Source organism: Zootoca vivipara, chromosome Z2, assembly GCF_965207765.1.
Source record: "Zootoca vivipara chromosome Z2, rZooViv2.hap1.1, whole genome shotgun sequence".
Classification (NCBI taxonomy): domain Eukaryota; kingdom Metazoa; phylum Chordata; class Lepidosauria; order Squamata; family Lacertidae; genus Zootoca; species Zootoca vivipara.
This window is the reverse complement of record NC_142585.1, coordinates 37853955-37870649: the sequence shown is the minus strand read 5'-3', so window position 1 is coordinate 37870649 and position 16695 is coordinate 37853955. Positions and strand designations below refer to the sequence as shown.

The following is a 16695-nucleotide window of genomic DNA, read 5'->3' as shown; positions in this document are numbered from 1 at the left end:
TTTCAAATCCTTATGAAAATTCACCAGCATCTCCTAATATATATATATACTATCTCCTAATATATATACTGTACATTTTTCCAAGTGACTTTCCCTGGTATAACACATTTTTGTATGTGATTCTCACGCACCTGTGCATTCATATATCCCCACTGCCCCTAATGTGTGTTACTGTGCACATTTTTGGGCTGGATAGCCACAATGTTGTTGTTGTTTAGTCGTTTAGTCGTGTCCGACTCTTCGACACAATGTAGAATCTGGCAAAGTGAGAAATTTCAAGGATAGCTGCCTTTCAGTCAGCATTTAGTTTCAGGAAGTGCAAATTAGGCCAGTTTGCATTTAATAGAAACCAATTTGCCCTTCCATCCCTACCTCAGAGTATCCTTTCATTTTTTTCACTGTGTATTTTTTAGTTTTATTTATGCATTTTTGGTTTTTACAGTGTGCCTTGCTTGTTTTATCTTACACTATTTTTTACAGACTTCCCAACCTAAACTTCAGTGGCATTCTAACAAAGTATTGGTTTGCTGCATTTTCCATTGTTTTCTTCACCTTATTTTAATTCTACCAATTCCTTCATTTTTATCTTACTTTTGTTCAAAAGGTTACCCCTACATGCAGAGCGGTTGTAATATCATTTCTTTTTAAATATTCTCTGAAGTATTCCCACTCAGCCCTTGTCCTCCCTTCATCACCATCCCTTATTTTAGCGGTCATGTTGTGTTCACTAATTCTGCAAACTCTGGTCAGTTTATCTAACCACTGCTCTTTTGCTGGTGTCAGGTGCCATTTATACACCATCTTTAATACATTCTCCTTCATCTGGTAGCAAGCCAAAAAAAAAAAATCTTTATGTTCCATAGTTTCTGCCAGGCTGAGATTTTGATAGTGTGTCCAATATCTACCGCCCATTGAATCATCACAGAGTATCCTTTCCTTTTTATGTTGCAAAATCCTCTATCATCTCCACCCCCCAAATTTCACATTACAGTATTGACCTCCTGTGGGACCCCACCCTGAGCAGTATTTGGGGTGATGGGGCGGGTAGCACCTGTTTTAATTCACAGTATCTGGTGAGGCCACCAACTCCTCTCTACAACTGCGTAATAAACTTGGATTCTTTATGCTGTAATGGCTCACTGAAGCAGCTGGTGGGTTGAGGCAGAAATTGTAGTGATCCACATCCATTATGTAGCTACATATTGGCAAAATTCTTAATCCTCATATATGTACATTTAAAATTATATCCTAGTACTATGGGGATTAAATGGCAGGACAAAAAAAGAGGACTTTGTTAGCCCTTATGGTTGCTAAAAAAAAACCTCATACATACTTGTGAGCCTGGAAAAATAAATAACCAGCATCTACTACAGAATTGGGATGCGGGTGGCGCTGTGGGTTAAACCACAGAGCCTAGTGCTTGTTGATCAGAAGGTCAGCGGTTCGAATCCCCGCGATGGGGTGAGCTCCTGTTGCTCAGTCCCAGCTCCTGCCAACCTAGCAGTTTGAAAGCACGTCAAAGTGCAAGTAGATAAATAGGTACTGCTCTGGCAGGAAGGTAAACGGCGTTTCCATGTGCTGCTCTGGTTTCGCCAGAAGTGGCTTTGTCATGCTGGCCACATGACCTGGAAGCTGTATGCTGGCTCCCTCGGCCAATAACACGAGATGAGCGCCGCAACCCCAGAGTCGGTCACGACTGGACCTAATGGTCAGGGGTTCCTTTACCTTTACTACAGAATTGTCACAGCCCTGGCCACATTTGAACTTACGGTATCTCTTTTCAACTTCAGTTTCATGTGGGCACCTATTTGGACACCTGGGCCATATTTACACTGCACATACAGAGCACTATGATACCGCTTTAAACAGTCATGGTTTCCCACAAGTCATCCTGGGAGTTGCAGTCTGATCAGGGTGCTGAGAGTTGTGAGAAGACTCCAGTTTCCCTTCCAGAGCTACAATTCCCAGAGTGGTTTAACAATCAATCCCTCCTCACAGGGAATTCTGGGAATTGCAGCTCTGTGAGGCAAACAGGGGGTGTGTGTTACAGGTAGGTAGCCGTGTTGGTCTGAGTCGAAACAAAATAAAAAAATTCCTTCAGTAGCACCTTAAAGACCAACTAAGTTTTTATTTTGGTATGAGCTTTCGTGTGCATGCACACTTCTTCAGATACACTGAAACAGAAGAGCCAGACCCTTATATGTGTGTGTGTGTGTGTGTGTGTGTGTGTGTGTGTGTGTGGGTGGGTGTGTCCTAATAACTCTCAGCACCCCTAGCAAACTGCAGCTTCCTGAATTTGTTGGGACTATTTAAAGTGGCATCACAGTATGAATGTGGGCTTATATTACCGTAACTTGCTTGTTTCTGTTAAAATGAATGTACTAATGGTTACTGCATGTGAATTGATGGTGTGTGTTTTGATACTATTGGTATTATTCACATTCCCCCCCCTCTATTTTATAATGTTCAATTCTATTTCTTTAATAGCCCCCACTTTCACTTTCTTTGATAAATCTGCAAATTAAGATTGTGTTGTTGTTTTTGCAATGGTTCTTTATGCTTCGTCAGGGTACACCACTGGAAGACAACATCTGGCAGCTAAGCCTACTGTAGGGTGAAGTGCAGGAGGTCCACTTGAAACCAAGCTCACAGGTGGAAGCAACCCACTGGGTCAGTGAAGCCACACCTTTGCTAAGGCCAACCCAGTTTCAGTAAGCCACGTGTAAGCTTCTCTGCATTGTCAACAGGCTGGAATCTAGTCTGTATCTAGATCACTAAGGCAAAGCCAACATTGGATTCTATTTTAGGCACCAAGTAAAACAAGAAATGAAGTATCAGATTAAGGCATGTTGGCTTAAAGACGTGCAAATGTGTCACTTTACAGGAAACGAGAAGTGCTGCCAATTTACAGTCCCTTCCTGATAAGAGAAGTTTGATAAAATCAAGGGGGTGGGGTGGAAGTAAATACAAACGGTCATGTTTGGAACCTTGCTAGCTCTAGGGCTCCAGGGTCACTGACTCGAACGTTGGAATACAATGGAATATCCGCTAACATTGCAGCTGCACCTGTGTTGCTGTTTCTAGAGATGCTCTGCAAGTCCCAAGGCAGTGGGGTCTTCCTAGGGTGAGGAGAGAGAAAACCACAGAAAAAAGGTGCACATGAATGGTGTGTTTAAGACTGATATATGAATGGGTGCATGTCTACGAGGGCTAAGCTGTAGGCAACTGAGGGGTGCTAGAAGGCAGGAACAATGAAGTCAGAGGCAAACAAATATACTAGAGAAGGGTAGCTAATGTGATGCCCTCCTGCTGGATGACTCATCATTCCTCACCATTGGTCAGCTGCGACTGATGCCAGCTTGAGTCCAATAATTTTGGAGGGACCATGTTGGTTATCCTTGCCAGGAAGGCTATTGCTGTGCATGCAAACAGGAAGCCCTCCTAGCATGCTCAGGTAGGCAGAGCCAGTTTGGATCCTGGAAACATAATGCCCAGAACTACAAGAAAGAAGATTACACCTAAACATTAGGAAGAACTTCCTGACAGTAAGAGCTGTCCGGCAGTGGGATTTGCTGCCAAGGAGTGTGGTGGAGTCTCCTTCTTTGGAGGTCTTTAAGCGGAGGCTTGACAGGCATATGTCAGGAATGCTTTGATGTTGTTTCCTGCTTGGCAGGGGGTTTGGACTGGATGGACCTTGTAGTCTCTTCCAACTCTGATTCTATGCTTCAACATGGACTTGAAGATGCTTTGCTCTCAACAAAACCAAAGCATAGGTCCCCACTTGCAAATTATATCATCATACTATCAGGGCCGTCTTAAGCATATCAGGCGCCCTGGTGCCGTGGTGCGAAGATCGCTCTACCCCACCATGGTGCAGGGCGCCCCCCCACAGCTGTCTGGTGGGTGCAGCGCCGCTGCAGCAGGTGCAGCCGTGCGACTCCCCCCTGGCGGCCCGGCGCCCTGCGCCACCCAGCCTTGCCTTAGAGCTGGCCCTGCATACTATCCTCCTGTGAGTTGCTTTAACAGACTGAAAAGTTGACCTACATAGCTTTTTCATTAAAATCTTATTACATTTATAGCCCGCTTTTTCTTCAAGGGGCTCAAGGGGTTACCCAGGGTTCTCCTCCTTCCAATTTTATCCTCACAACAACCCTGTGGGATAGGTTAGGCTGAGAGACAGGGATTGGCTCATGGTCACCCAGTGGGGAATCTGAACCCTGGTCTTCCAGGTCCCAGTCTAACATTCTTACCACTACTCTGACCCTGCATATTCCAAATAAGTAAATTGTGTTCCGTATAATGAAAACATGAGTCTCCTAAATTCCTATATAATGGGAACAATGCAGAGGGGGTGTTGATAAACAAGGTGCATAGCAAACAAGGTATGTATAGTGAAAAGAACAAAGGACACCAAATGTCAGTCATCCCCAAGGGTTCTTTTTATTAAATCACATCTGAAAACCTAGAAACTTTCATTTATTTCAGAAATGATAATTGAATACAGATGAGTGAGACAGGAGATGAGAAGCCCAGCTTGAAGAGGCGGGAGGCGAAAGACCACCTGCACGGTGATGATGAAACCAACAAGGCCAGCCTTAAAACTACTTAAGGACAATGAAGGAGGTTTAGGAACTAAGAACTGTGTTGCTGCATCACACCAGGGTCTCAACCGTGGTAAATCAGATGGAGCCAGGGTTCTGAAAGCAAAGCTCCAGTTGTATCCAACATTCACTGCCTGCTATTGCCAAGGCTGTAGTGGAGAGGTGAGCAACCTACAGTACTCATGCCTCTTGCACAACTATGTTACACTGGTGCAAAGCATTTCACTACCGGTAGCAGAGACAAGTATACTGCTAAGTGATTTTAATTCAGCGCTACATTGGATAGAACCCATTGGCCTTGGTGAGAACCAACAAGATAATTCTTATGCTCACATACCTCACCCTATACTCCTGAGGTCGGCGGCTGCTTCAGAGAGAACTGCACATAATGCCATGGGAGGGGTAGGCAACGTGGTGCCCTCCAGAAGATGTTGGATGACAGCTCTCACCATCCTGACCACAGGCCACGATGGGAGGGACTGATGGGCCTTGTGGTCAAACAAGAAAAGGAGGGCACCCTGCTGTCTACCCTTGCACTGCTGTTTTAGCATCTTCCACTGCACAGGAGGCAAGTTTCTTCTGCAATGGAAGCAGCTGTGTTGAAAGTAGCAGTTCCTAAATTCAGAGTTCGTTCTCTGTCCTTTAAATGTATCACAGCCTGTGTCTTTTACCAAAAGCATAACAGAAAACTATAAAGCAGCCCAGTTCCAACACTCAAAACCTTTTCAGTTTCAGGAGCTTCATCTGTGATGTTCCAAATATCTCTCTCACTGGGGGGATTAGACACAAGAAGCTAGAGCTTCTTTCCTCTTCTGTATTTATGTTACATTTTTATATGGCCCTTTCTAAAAACAAAACAAAACTCAGAGCAGCACCCAAGGTTCTTCTGCCCTTAAACACACAATTTTATCCTCACAACAACCCTGTGAGGTAGGTTAGGCTGAGATGTAGTGACTGGCCCAAGGTCATTCAATAAGTTTCATAGCCAAGTGGGAATTTGAATGAGGGACTCCCTGGTTATTACCTCAGTGGTGAGCACTACACCACACTGAATGTCTTCTGTATGCCTCCCCCAGTCAACAAATATCTCCTTCAGATTATGCAGGATAGGTAATACTATCCACTTGTTTGTGAAAAACAAAAACTATTCACCAACACAGCGTCCTTCATGATAAGAGCACGTCTATCAGTGCCACTAGTTTGCATCAATCCAACTTTCTAGTTACCCTCCAAATTGGGATATTGTGAAGACATTTAGCTAACTGTCATATTGGTGAAATGCCCTTGACATATAGCATCTTTTTTCTATCCCAGGTCTCAGTGTCACTCTACAGTCCACTATGGAGACCACTATAGATGTTCAGACCCAATCATCCTTTTTGCACCAAAAAATGGCAAGACCGCAAAACAAGCTAACAGTAACCACAGAATTTGGCACATGCCCATCTAAAAGTCTAGGAATCTGGCCAAGTGTAGTATTTCCCCTGTCCAAAGCTTGAGGCTCATAGTTTCATCTGATCCAGGATGCTATTTATGCTCAACAGAGAGAATGATCCCGGAGATCAAGATGGTAAGACATGGGATGGGTCTCATAAAATGGACTTCCTTGGAGAAGACCAAGGGCCAGAAAGAATGGGGTTATTGTCACAGGAGACCCCTCTGATGTGTTATTGCTGTATACTGGAATAGGTAAGTTCCAATGCAACCCCAGTACAGTCCTGGTCTTCAATGAACAGTACAAACTGCCAATTGTAATGAGCAATGAAGTGAGGATAAAATGCCACCTTCCTTGTCAGCTAATCAGTTATTTCATTTATTTTTTTTATTTTTTTAAAAGAAAACATGGATTAGGTTTGGGACAAAATTCAGAGGTTCATGGCTTTAGAATGCAGTGCACTCCTTGCCGTACACAATTTTTCCATGCCAGCAGCTCAAAAACTGAGGTACATGGTGTCCAAACAGAATTGTGTCTACATTGAGGCCACCTTCTGCTTGGGGACTTCCAGAACTGAAGCACAGAACCACAATGGGGCATTGGGAAGAAGGCAGTTGATTGTCTTGAATGGTAATTTGTTATAGCTCAGTGAGGAAAACACCTTCCCATGCCGAAGACCCCAAATTCAGTTCCTAGCATTTTCAGAAGTAGAACTAGGAAAGACTTCTCTGCTTGAGAACCTCGGGAAACTGATGGCATTCGGAATTAGGCAGACCAGTGGTCTGACTTAGGCTGGGGTGTTACTTATGTCACAAAGGCTTGTATATATTTTGGAGGAGCAAAGAAGTGGGAAGCCATGGTTGGACACCAATCTCTTTCCCAGAACATTCTGAAGATGCTTGATTTGCATTAAGAGGCAGTTGCGCAAGATAAAATTTTGTTCTGCCTTGCTAAGAGGGGATTTCAGAGAAAGCCCAGGAGTACTGCAGTGAATGGGGCTACTGTGGATTTACCAAAGTCCTCCCAGAAGATGACAGGAGGTATCCCCATCAGCCCTATGTCCACAGTGGTCCAAATTGACCACTGCTGGTACTAAAAACCCACAAGAATTATAGTGGTTGTACCAGATTCGTGTCATGCGGGGTGGTGGTGCTGAAACGGCATCACAAGAGAAAGCATGACTTTTAAAATAGGAAAGTACCCTACCTAGGTAACCCTACCTTATATGAGCTCCCATATTTCCATAGCATTCCCTGCACAAGGAAGTCCACCAATGCCACTTTATTGTGCAGAATGGAAGGAGGCAGCTCCCATGACTTCTCAGAGACCTTCTGATTTGCATTGCTTCTCTTTTCACTAAAGGGAATGTATTTCATGAAATATTCAAATGCATAGTGTGGGGCGCTAAGTATTTATTCTGAAGCAGAGTAGTAAAAAGAATTAGTTCTTTGCATCAATGATTGAAGATTTCCAGGCATTTTACGTTCTGTAAAGATTATGTTTAAATGAGTAACAAGTATTGAAAGGGATCATAGATCAGGCAGTGGTGCATCTGAAAAAGATGCAGGGGCAGGGCCATGCTTTTGGGAAAGGATGGTAGCTCAGTCCTAGAACATCTGCCTTGCATGCAAAAGTTTCCAAATTCAATCCCCAGCATCTCCAAGACAGGGCTGGGAAAGACCAGTCAGTATAGCTTTTCTCAACCTTAGGTCCCCAGAGGTTGTTGGACTACAACTCCCATCATCCCCAGTTAACAGGGCCAGTGATGATGGAAGTTGTAGTCCAACAGCATCTGGGGATCTAAGGTTGAGAAAGACTGGCATAGACAATGCTGAGCTGGATGGATCTATGGTCTGACACAGTATAAGGCATCTTACTATTTTCAATTCAGGGTTCATGGCAAATTGTCCTGTAAACATGGGAGTGTTTAAATGGTACTGTTGTGGCTTCTCACACCATCAGTCAATAGACTTTTTCAAAAAACTTTACATTCATTAAATAAAAATCAATTCTGCAAAGAGGTGACACTGTATTCTGCTCAAGGAAAGCTGAATTTTGCAAACCACGTGGATGATGTACTGTTTCTCAGTGTTTGCATTTTACAGCATCCTGTTTTCACTGCATCACACAAAGGAGGACAAAAGCTATGCAAGGAGGCCACACTGTTCTAGTTATCACTGAGCACTACCTGAGAAGTTGCAGCCTTATCATCCCATCCTTGAGGGCTAGAAGCCAGCTCCCATCCTTTTTCCCATCAAATGACTTAACACAGTGCTTCCAGTGTGCAGTGGCCAAAAGGAGAGCTAAAAATTTTGGGGGGGTGAAGAATACTGAATTTAGCCCCAAATCCATAGACTTCAGGAAGGATTTGCTGACTGAGAGATTGCAAAGGGATCTTTTGTAGATCCCTGGATCAAGGAAAGCTTGAAGTGGGTGAGCACGTTTGAAGGGACAAAGTGTTAAAAGTAGGCATATGTAAGAGACTGGCAGAAATGAGGAGTGTCTGTTCACCCCATCCTCCAAGAAAATGATGAGAGCCGATGGCTTTGAACTACAGGGAGGTAGATCTGGTTATAACATAAGGAAACACTTTCTTACCGCAAATAGGAGTAGAGGTTCATGGATAGAACAAGGTACTCAGGTAGGAATATCAATGCATCCCTCTCCTGGGTGATTCTCAAAGGAAAGCATTGGCTCTGATGAGACCTTTCCAATGGCATAATTCTACAACAAACACACACACACACACAGAGAGAGAGAGAGAGAGAGAGAGAGAGAGAGAGAGAGAGAGAGAGAGAGAGAGAGAGAAGGGGCAGGCATCTCTAAGGACTGTTACACGCTCACAACTCTCCCCTACATTAAGATCTGGGGAATCAGAACATAAAACTGTCACATGAACCTGGAAACAGCTAGAAGACAGGGCTTTATTTATTTTTATTTTTTAAGGAACTGAACCAGGGCAGGGGCAGAGGAACAGGGCTGCGGTGTGGGCATGGTGCCCGGGTGTCACCAAAGGAGGGTGACAAAATGCCATGTAGGACTCACCACAGCGCCTGCAGTGCGCCCAAGCCACACATCTCTCCTGGGAGTGACATGGTGGCTTGGGCACCCGCAGGCTCCACTCTGCCCCAAAGAGTCCGCCTGCTGCCTCCCTCCCCCCCCCCAGCTGTATCGCGGAGCGTCCTGACCCAGCTTGCCCCGCCCCTGGGGTGCCGCCCCAGGCACCTGATCGGCTTGCTCCGCTGCTGGACCAGAATGGTCCAATGTGTGATCTGCCTTTCTGGGTGACCCATTGCAACATTCAATGCTCCCCTACCAGTCCTTTCCTGCCTTCCCAAAAGCCCACCCAGCTTTGGGTAGAAAGTATGACTACTCTGACAGGGTGCTAGAGTTCTCCCCATAGCTGCCAAGTTATCCCTTTTTTTAAGGGATTTCCCCTTATGCTGAATAGGCTTCCTCGCGAGAAAAGGGAAAACTTGGCAGCTATGGTTCTCCCGCCTCCTTCCCAAAGCCTAGTAAGTGCTTTCCCAGCTCTAAGACCCCCAGTTAGCCATCTTTGTGAAGGCAGTGCAAGTGCTAAGGCGTGTGTGTGTGTGTGTGTGTGTGTGTGTGTGTGTGTCACCGCTCTGAATGACAAGGGCAGTGTGTGGCCTGTGAGTTCTGTGTCAAAGTGCCCTTGCAGCCCACTTTGACCACCCTGGCCTAGACAGATTTATGGAGGCCAAGCCTATCAGTGGTTATCAGCCACGAGGACTAAAAACAGAGCCTGTTGTTTGCAAGCAGTCTACCTTAGATATTTGGATACTAGAGGTGAAGTTGCAGTGGCTTCTACCTCCATTGTACACCCTGCTCACCAGCTTCTCTGCAGGGTCATTCAAGGGGTGCTTGCTGGGAGACTGACTGCTGGATCAGACTCTTTAAGTGTGATTTCCTTGTGCCAAAAAAAAAAAAGTTTATGGACCAGGCAGATGCCATGCTGGCCGCCTGATCTGTGACATACAGCACAACGCAGGTTCTGCACTCAGCTTCTTTTCATGCTGAGATTTCCTGTGTGTGAAAAGCATCATGTATGAAGCGGTCCCCATCCCGCCAAACACTGCCACTACCCTCACCTCTACGCAGAGGCTTTGTGCTAGGGAAGAAGTGTTTGGTTGCCCCCTGGTGGCACAGCTGAGTTCAGATGGTAAATCCTTTCCACTCCCCACCCCCTCACCCCTTTTAAAGAAAAAAAAAGTCCTTTGCTTAATTAAGTATTTGCTCGACAGTGTCTGAGAAAAGCAAAAAATAGAATCAAAGCCTTGCCCCCTGCTTTGCATAACAGACAGCAATGAGCCAACTATGTGGGTTAAACAGTCTTGAGTTAATGCTTTTCCTAAACTGACTAACTTTTGTTCTTGAATAGTTATTTCCAACTACTTTTCCACTTCAGATCTTTAGGTTTTTAGGGGGTACACGCACACAGAGAGAGAGAGAGAGAAGGGGGGGGGGGAAAGAGAGAGAGAGGGAGAGGGAGGGGGAGAGAGAGAGAGAGAGAGAGAGACCCACAAATTCCCCCACTTGGATCTTTCCCTCCAGCGCAATATTGAAATTTATGTTATCCTGTGTACGGTTCTCAATGAAGGACTGCCATTGACAGATAAAATGACAGGTTGTAGAATACAGTCGCTGTACAGATTTACAAAAACAAAAACAAACCCTTCAGGTTTTGTTTTTTAAAAGGAACCTACTGTATTAAAAAAGTTCTTTATGATTGAAACAGGAAAATTCCAAAATCCAAAACACCCATTGCCATTTGAACAGTGTGGATTTTTACAGCAGCACCCTCTTGCTACCTGGGATGCTCTCGTCAACACCGCTTCTCAGAACAGCTTTTGTAGCATAAATATGGGGAGACAATGAGGGTTGCGGTTCTGTCATCTGCCTTGGCAATGGTATAGATAGCAAGGGTGCATGGAGACCATCACAACAGTGGAGAACGTGGGGTGGTGGGCTTGTTAAAGTGGGGTTTTCATTTTACCACAAGAAAGACTTACAGTGCATATATACTTGTTTTCACTTCACAATCTTCTTAGAAACTAAGAAAAATAGGGGAGGCTAACTGAGTGCTTCCGAAGTACTTTCCACTTCATGGAAAGAAAAAAGACGAGGAAATTCCACCCAAAATAACCAGGGAGACTACACCTTTGTCACAAAGTGCAGGTTCCTCAGGTATTCATATCACCTGAAGAGGTAGGAGGACCACAAAAAACCTAAAATGTGGCTATGTCACAGCACTTCTTCCAAAAGGTAAATAAGCACAGGTCTGGATCATCCAAACTACGATCAATCACAGATAATAGACAAGCCCAGTATGTAGTTAAGAGCCAGTTTGCTACCAGCAAATTCCCTTCTCTGTGCAAAAGAAGGGGAGGAGAAATGGACACCATATCCCTATGTTGGAATTCTGAACCATACACAAGCAAATGAAATTTCCTCTGTAACTAAGATGTTCTAGCAGACATTTCCCTGATCCTTATACAGCAGCCATCTTTCAGAGAGAGAAAAAAACCCAAACAACTAGGTTAAGTGCAGCAAGAGAGAGTCTTTTGAAAGATGGCTATTCATTTCTAGTTTGCAATATATCTACTTGTGGAAACAGACCAAGATCCTTCTTGGCCATGTTGTTGTATATCTAAAGGGAAAAAAAGGCTGGCAAAAGAACATTTCGCCAAGCTGCAAATCAGAAATTTGCTTGCAAGGACACCTTGACCCTCTTATGAGAGCCCATAATTGAAAAGCGTCCCTCCACAGCTAACCTGGAAACCAAGTAACGGCAGACATGCAGGTCTGCTGGAAAAAAGCGTGTGAGAAAACCATCCTGCTGGTGATTATATATATATATACGGTATGTCTACAGAAGATATATTCCTATTTCAAATATATTTTCAAGCAGACCAAAAATATCTCATCTATTAGTTACTGATGTGTGTTTACAGCATTAGCTAATTAAATATTCCCTCTATTCATGTAAAAAAGTGTGTGTGTGTGTGTGTGTGTGTGTGTGTGTGTGTGTGTGTACACACACACAAACACATATATATGTATATATATCCTATTAAAATGGACAAGATTTTAAAGTCTGAACTTCCTTTAATCCATTTCGAACCATTTCGGACCTCACATCTCAAAAGCACGCAGGGTTGAGCATGGTGTTCCTTTGCCTGCAAAAGAAGAGGCAACACCCGTACATGAAACCACAAGGCATTGCACACAGGCAATGTTTCCCCCATTCTGGTAGCACGAGAAGAAAGGGGGGAGGGCGAATAAAAGATGATGAGTTTTTGTAGTTAAGAAAACCTGAGCTTGGAATGTCTGTTTTAAAAGGACCTGCAATGGAGTTTGGCCCTTCGTGATCAAAAAATCAGCTCAGTTCCACGAGGATACTCCTATCCTGTCCTGCTCCAACAGTGCTCCCTCCATCAGACACTGCACTCCAGGTAAGCAGGCTGCACGCTCCAAGTCTCCCGACGTCCCGACAACACTCCTGTTTTGCTCTGCAGCACAAACTACCACCCATGACGGGGCTCCTAAGGCCTCCCCTGTGCCTGCGAAAAGGTCTCTCTCTTTCCCTCTGCACGGCACTTGGGACTCCAATAAAACCAACCCACTCTCAGCCACCACTTGCTTGGCTCACAAGATGTCGTCGTAATCCAAGAGCTTGGAGTGCTGGCGGGTCTTCCAGAGGCGGTAAAGGCGGAAATCGAAGTAAGTCTCGATCATTTGCTTCCCTGGAAACACAACACAGAGAAGGCCGAGTCAACACCGCATAGCAAGGTTAGGTTAACGTCTATGGAAGCTATGTTGGGGTAACCCCTTGGAGTCCACATTTCATGGCCCCATCTGCAAACTAAACATTTGTAGCTCTGCTATGCCACTTCAAACAGTTATGTTTCCCCTCCCCAAAGAATCCTGGGAACTGTAGTTTGTTAAAGGTGCTGAGAACTGTTAGGGAGATTCCCTATTTGTCTTCAATGAGCTACAATTCCCAGAATGGTTCAACAATAAGCCCCCCTTCCCAGAGGACTCTGGAATCAGCCCCCACACCAAGCAACAAAGCAACCTACCTTGAGCAGAGAGTTCGAGAGGAGATTCAAAAGTAACTCGGCAGGGGTTCATCAGATTCTTCAGATTTTGGAACAGCTGGAAGGCAAAGGAGCTTCACAATCACTGCTTTCTGGCCAGGGTCACTGTTTGCAGTTGGCAGCCTTGGCCAGCTGCCAATTGCACAGGATCTTACCAGGGCCCATGGCTGGTGGAACACAGGAATCTGCCTTATACTAAGCCAGGCCATCACCCCATCTAGCCCAGTATTGTCTACACTGACTGTCAGCAGCTCTCCAGGGTTTAAGGCGTTTCCTAGCACTGCCAAGAGGTGCCATTGGAGATTGAACCTAGGACCTTCTGCATGCAAAGCAGATGCTCTGCCATTGAGCTATGCTCTTCCCCACTACACAGTATGTTTCACTACTGTGATATCAGAGACAGGAAGACTTTGAGAAGTTATCTCCAGAAAAGAACAGCACAGAGGAAAGAGCTGGACCAGAACTGCTAGAGCGGCCCTCTAGAGCTCTCTATCTGGCCCTTGGAACTCTCCCTGGACATGCCTACTCCGCACTAGGCCTGGCCTGCACGCTCCATGGAAACTTTTGCCTATCTGGGATGTAAACTGTTGTAAACTTATCACCATGCTTCTTGCTTGCTTTGAAGGGAGGGTGGAATAGGGTGTGTGCATGTGTGTGCACATGTAATACTGATTTGCATAGCTGGGATGTGGCTTACTATTCAGAGGTACAAATCACATCCATTGCCCCACCCACTTTTTCCTTTGGTCCCACCCACCACTGGCCTGTGGGTTTCAGAGGTTGAAACAGGTTCCCAAACGCTGTGCTGGAGTCACCTGGAGCCTCTCTGGGGAACAAGGTGGAAGGCCTCACCTTCTCTCCATTGTGGTTCCCAAGCACGTAGCACCCCATTATGTGAATGATGTTTGGCTCCGGGTTCAGCTTGCTCATCAGGTGGCCCAGCCGCTTCCAGAAACTGGAGGGGGGGTGAGATGGAAGAATCCATTAGTCAGTCATGGGGGAGGGGGTTCTGTCAAATGCCACATGATCTTTCCTGGCTGGCCGGTTGCCTAATGCCTAATGGAACTTGCCCCCACCATGCCTGGGCTCAGAGACACCCACCACCAACACAAAACACACTGAAACCTTCCTTGGGAGGTTGTGGACTTCCCTTCCTTGGGAGGTTTTTAAGCTTTAGCTGAGATTCCTGCATTGCAGGGGGTTGGACTAGATGACCCTTGGATTCCCTTCCAACTCTACAATTCTATGACCAAAAACATGTGTGGGCAGCCCATTTTGAGGGCCCTCCTTTTTATGGTGTCTTCACAATGATTTGTGCTTATGTTGGTATTGGGACAGTTATACATGGTCCCACTTTCAATAATGTTAATGCGAAGCAGGATTGGTGGGGAGTTCAGTACCACTTTGTGTGGTATTTCCCCTGCGTCCTCCAGTGGGTCAACTCTGTTGACAGGTGCAAAGCACCACCCACCTGGCGCCAGAGGGATGTCAGATTATAAAAGATGGTCTGCTGGGGTGGCAGGATATCAATATCTGGCTCACTGGTTGAAAAAGGTTCCCCTACCATAGCTGCAAAGTCTCCCGTTTTCCCCGGGAAATCCCTGTTTTTCCAGCTGTTCCTAGCTGAAAAAACGGATTTTTTTGTTTTTTCCTGGTTTATTCTGGCGCGACGACCATTTTGGAACTGGGCGGAGCATGCTCAGAAGCGACTTTTGATGCTGCTCTGCCCAGTTCCAAAATGGCGGCAGCGCTACTTCCGGTCTGCTATTTCCGGCCCGGTCCCTTATTTCTCTGACAGCAACTTTGCAGGTATGTCCCCCACCCATTCCTTAACCCAGTGATTCCCCCCCAAAAAAATGGACCACCTCTCCCTACCCTTTAAAAAAAACACACACATCAGAATAGCGGTTTGCACAACCCACAATAAAAATTTTAAACAGCAGCAATTAATTGCACATTTTTAAAAATCCAATTAAAACTATCTAGTTCAATAAATTCAACAAAATTGATGAACTTGATCCAGTGTCACCAGCTTTTCTTTTCTTTTTATATTTTTTATTAGTATTTTCTCAAAAATAACAACAATATATAAAAGAAAAAAAAGAAAAATAGACACATAGAATAAAAAGAAAAAAGAAAATATATACGGTAACAATTCTCATATCATCTCACATGGTATAATGGGACTTCCTCGGGCTTCCCTCCCTGTGGTTCTTTAACACATTTATAGTTAGCAAGTTCTAAATCATTTTCATCACCTTACCTAGCCTTATTTTCTACCTTTCATAACACATATTCCTAAATTCCACAGTTTATTTACAACTTAATTTCTGATCTAATATGTTACTTTAGCATATTTTTTTAAATACAATTTAAAATCTTTCCATTCTTCTTCCATCGCATCCTCTCCCTGTGTTTCGGTAGGATACCCTTCCCTCTGTTTCCCCTGGGGAGTGCTGTCCCCTCCCCCCAATATCTCCATCATGAACATTTTTATATATTTAGATTTTAAAAAAATTGAAATAAGAACATGAGAAGCAGAAGTTATTATTGTTTAATTTTATTTTTGGGGTTGTCATTTATTTTGGTGGGTATTGTATGATTTGGGCATTGTTGTGTGTTTTGGATTTGTGTGTGTGTTTTGTTATTTGGATTTTCCAAATTTGGAGTAGGTGACCCAGAGAACCCAGAGAACTACTTTAATAATCCCAACCGGGGGGGGGGTGTCAAATAGTGAAGACCCACAGCCCTGTAGCAACAGAAGGTGAGTTCCGAAGCGCCCGAGCTGTTCGGTTCCATAAAAACCCAGGAAGTGGCATGGGGAAGGTAGGAGATTGTAAATTGGGGGGGGGGGTTGGCCACTGCAAATATCCGAGGACTTAAACTGGGGAGAGAAAGTGCATGGTTGTTGGTTGTTTTAAAGATGCAGAGGCTTGCAATCAGTCATAGTATAAAGCCTAGATTAAAAGGGGCACGACTGCCCTTACTTAAAATGGCCGCCGGAGCCTCGCATGTGACTCAACGACCGCTAAATTTTAAAGTAAAAACCCCTTGCCGTGCCCCCAAGTGCGTTGCTGTGGGTTATCCCCCCCCCGGGCCTAGTAGGGGCCTAGTAGCCTGGCAGGGGCCTACATAAAACAAAGGCCATGCTGCGGCCTGCGATTCAGGCATTCGCCCTCTCCCCCCCAGGCCTAGTGGGGGCGTGGCAGCCTGGCAGGGGCCTAGGGGCCTACATAAAACAAAGGCTGTGCTGTAGCCCGCAATCTGGGCACTCGCCCTCTTCCCCCTGGGCCTAGTGGGGGCCTGGCAGCCTGGCAGGGGCCTACATAAAACAAAGGCCGTGTTGCGGCCTGCGATCCGGGCACTCGCCCTCCCCCCTGGGGACTAGCAGCCTGGCAGGGGCCTAGGGGGTCTGGTAATGGCGCCTTGATGGTTTCAGTTGCTTGGTTGATGATGTCATTATTTGGCACCGCCCTTCAGAAGTTTTGCTGGTGACAGCGTGCAATCTGCCTTTCTATTGGATGCTGCTGGAGTCTTC

General features: G+C 45.3%; 1 protein-coding gene across 2 annotated transcripts in view; it reads right to left on the bottom strand.

The window, feature by feature from the left end:
• Window positions 1-12145: 12145 nt before the first annotated feature.
• Window positions 12146-16695, bottom strand: part of NSMF (NMDA receptor synaptonuclear signaling and neuronal migration factor) — a 51287-nt gene continuing 46737 nt past the window's right edge. For both annotated transcript variants that reach the window (XM_088664847.1, XM_088664848.1), the window contains 3 exons: window positions 14010-14112; window positions 13140-13215; window positions 12146-12803 (listed from right to left, as the gene is read on the bottom strand). In XM_088664847.1, coding sequence (XP_088520973.1) covers window positions 12706-12803; window positions 13140-13215; window positions 14010-14112 — 277 coding nt within the window. In that variant the 3' untranslated portion in view covers window positions 12146-12705. The remainder of the gene's footprint in view (window positions 12804-13139; window positions 13216-14009; window positions 14113-16695) is intronic.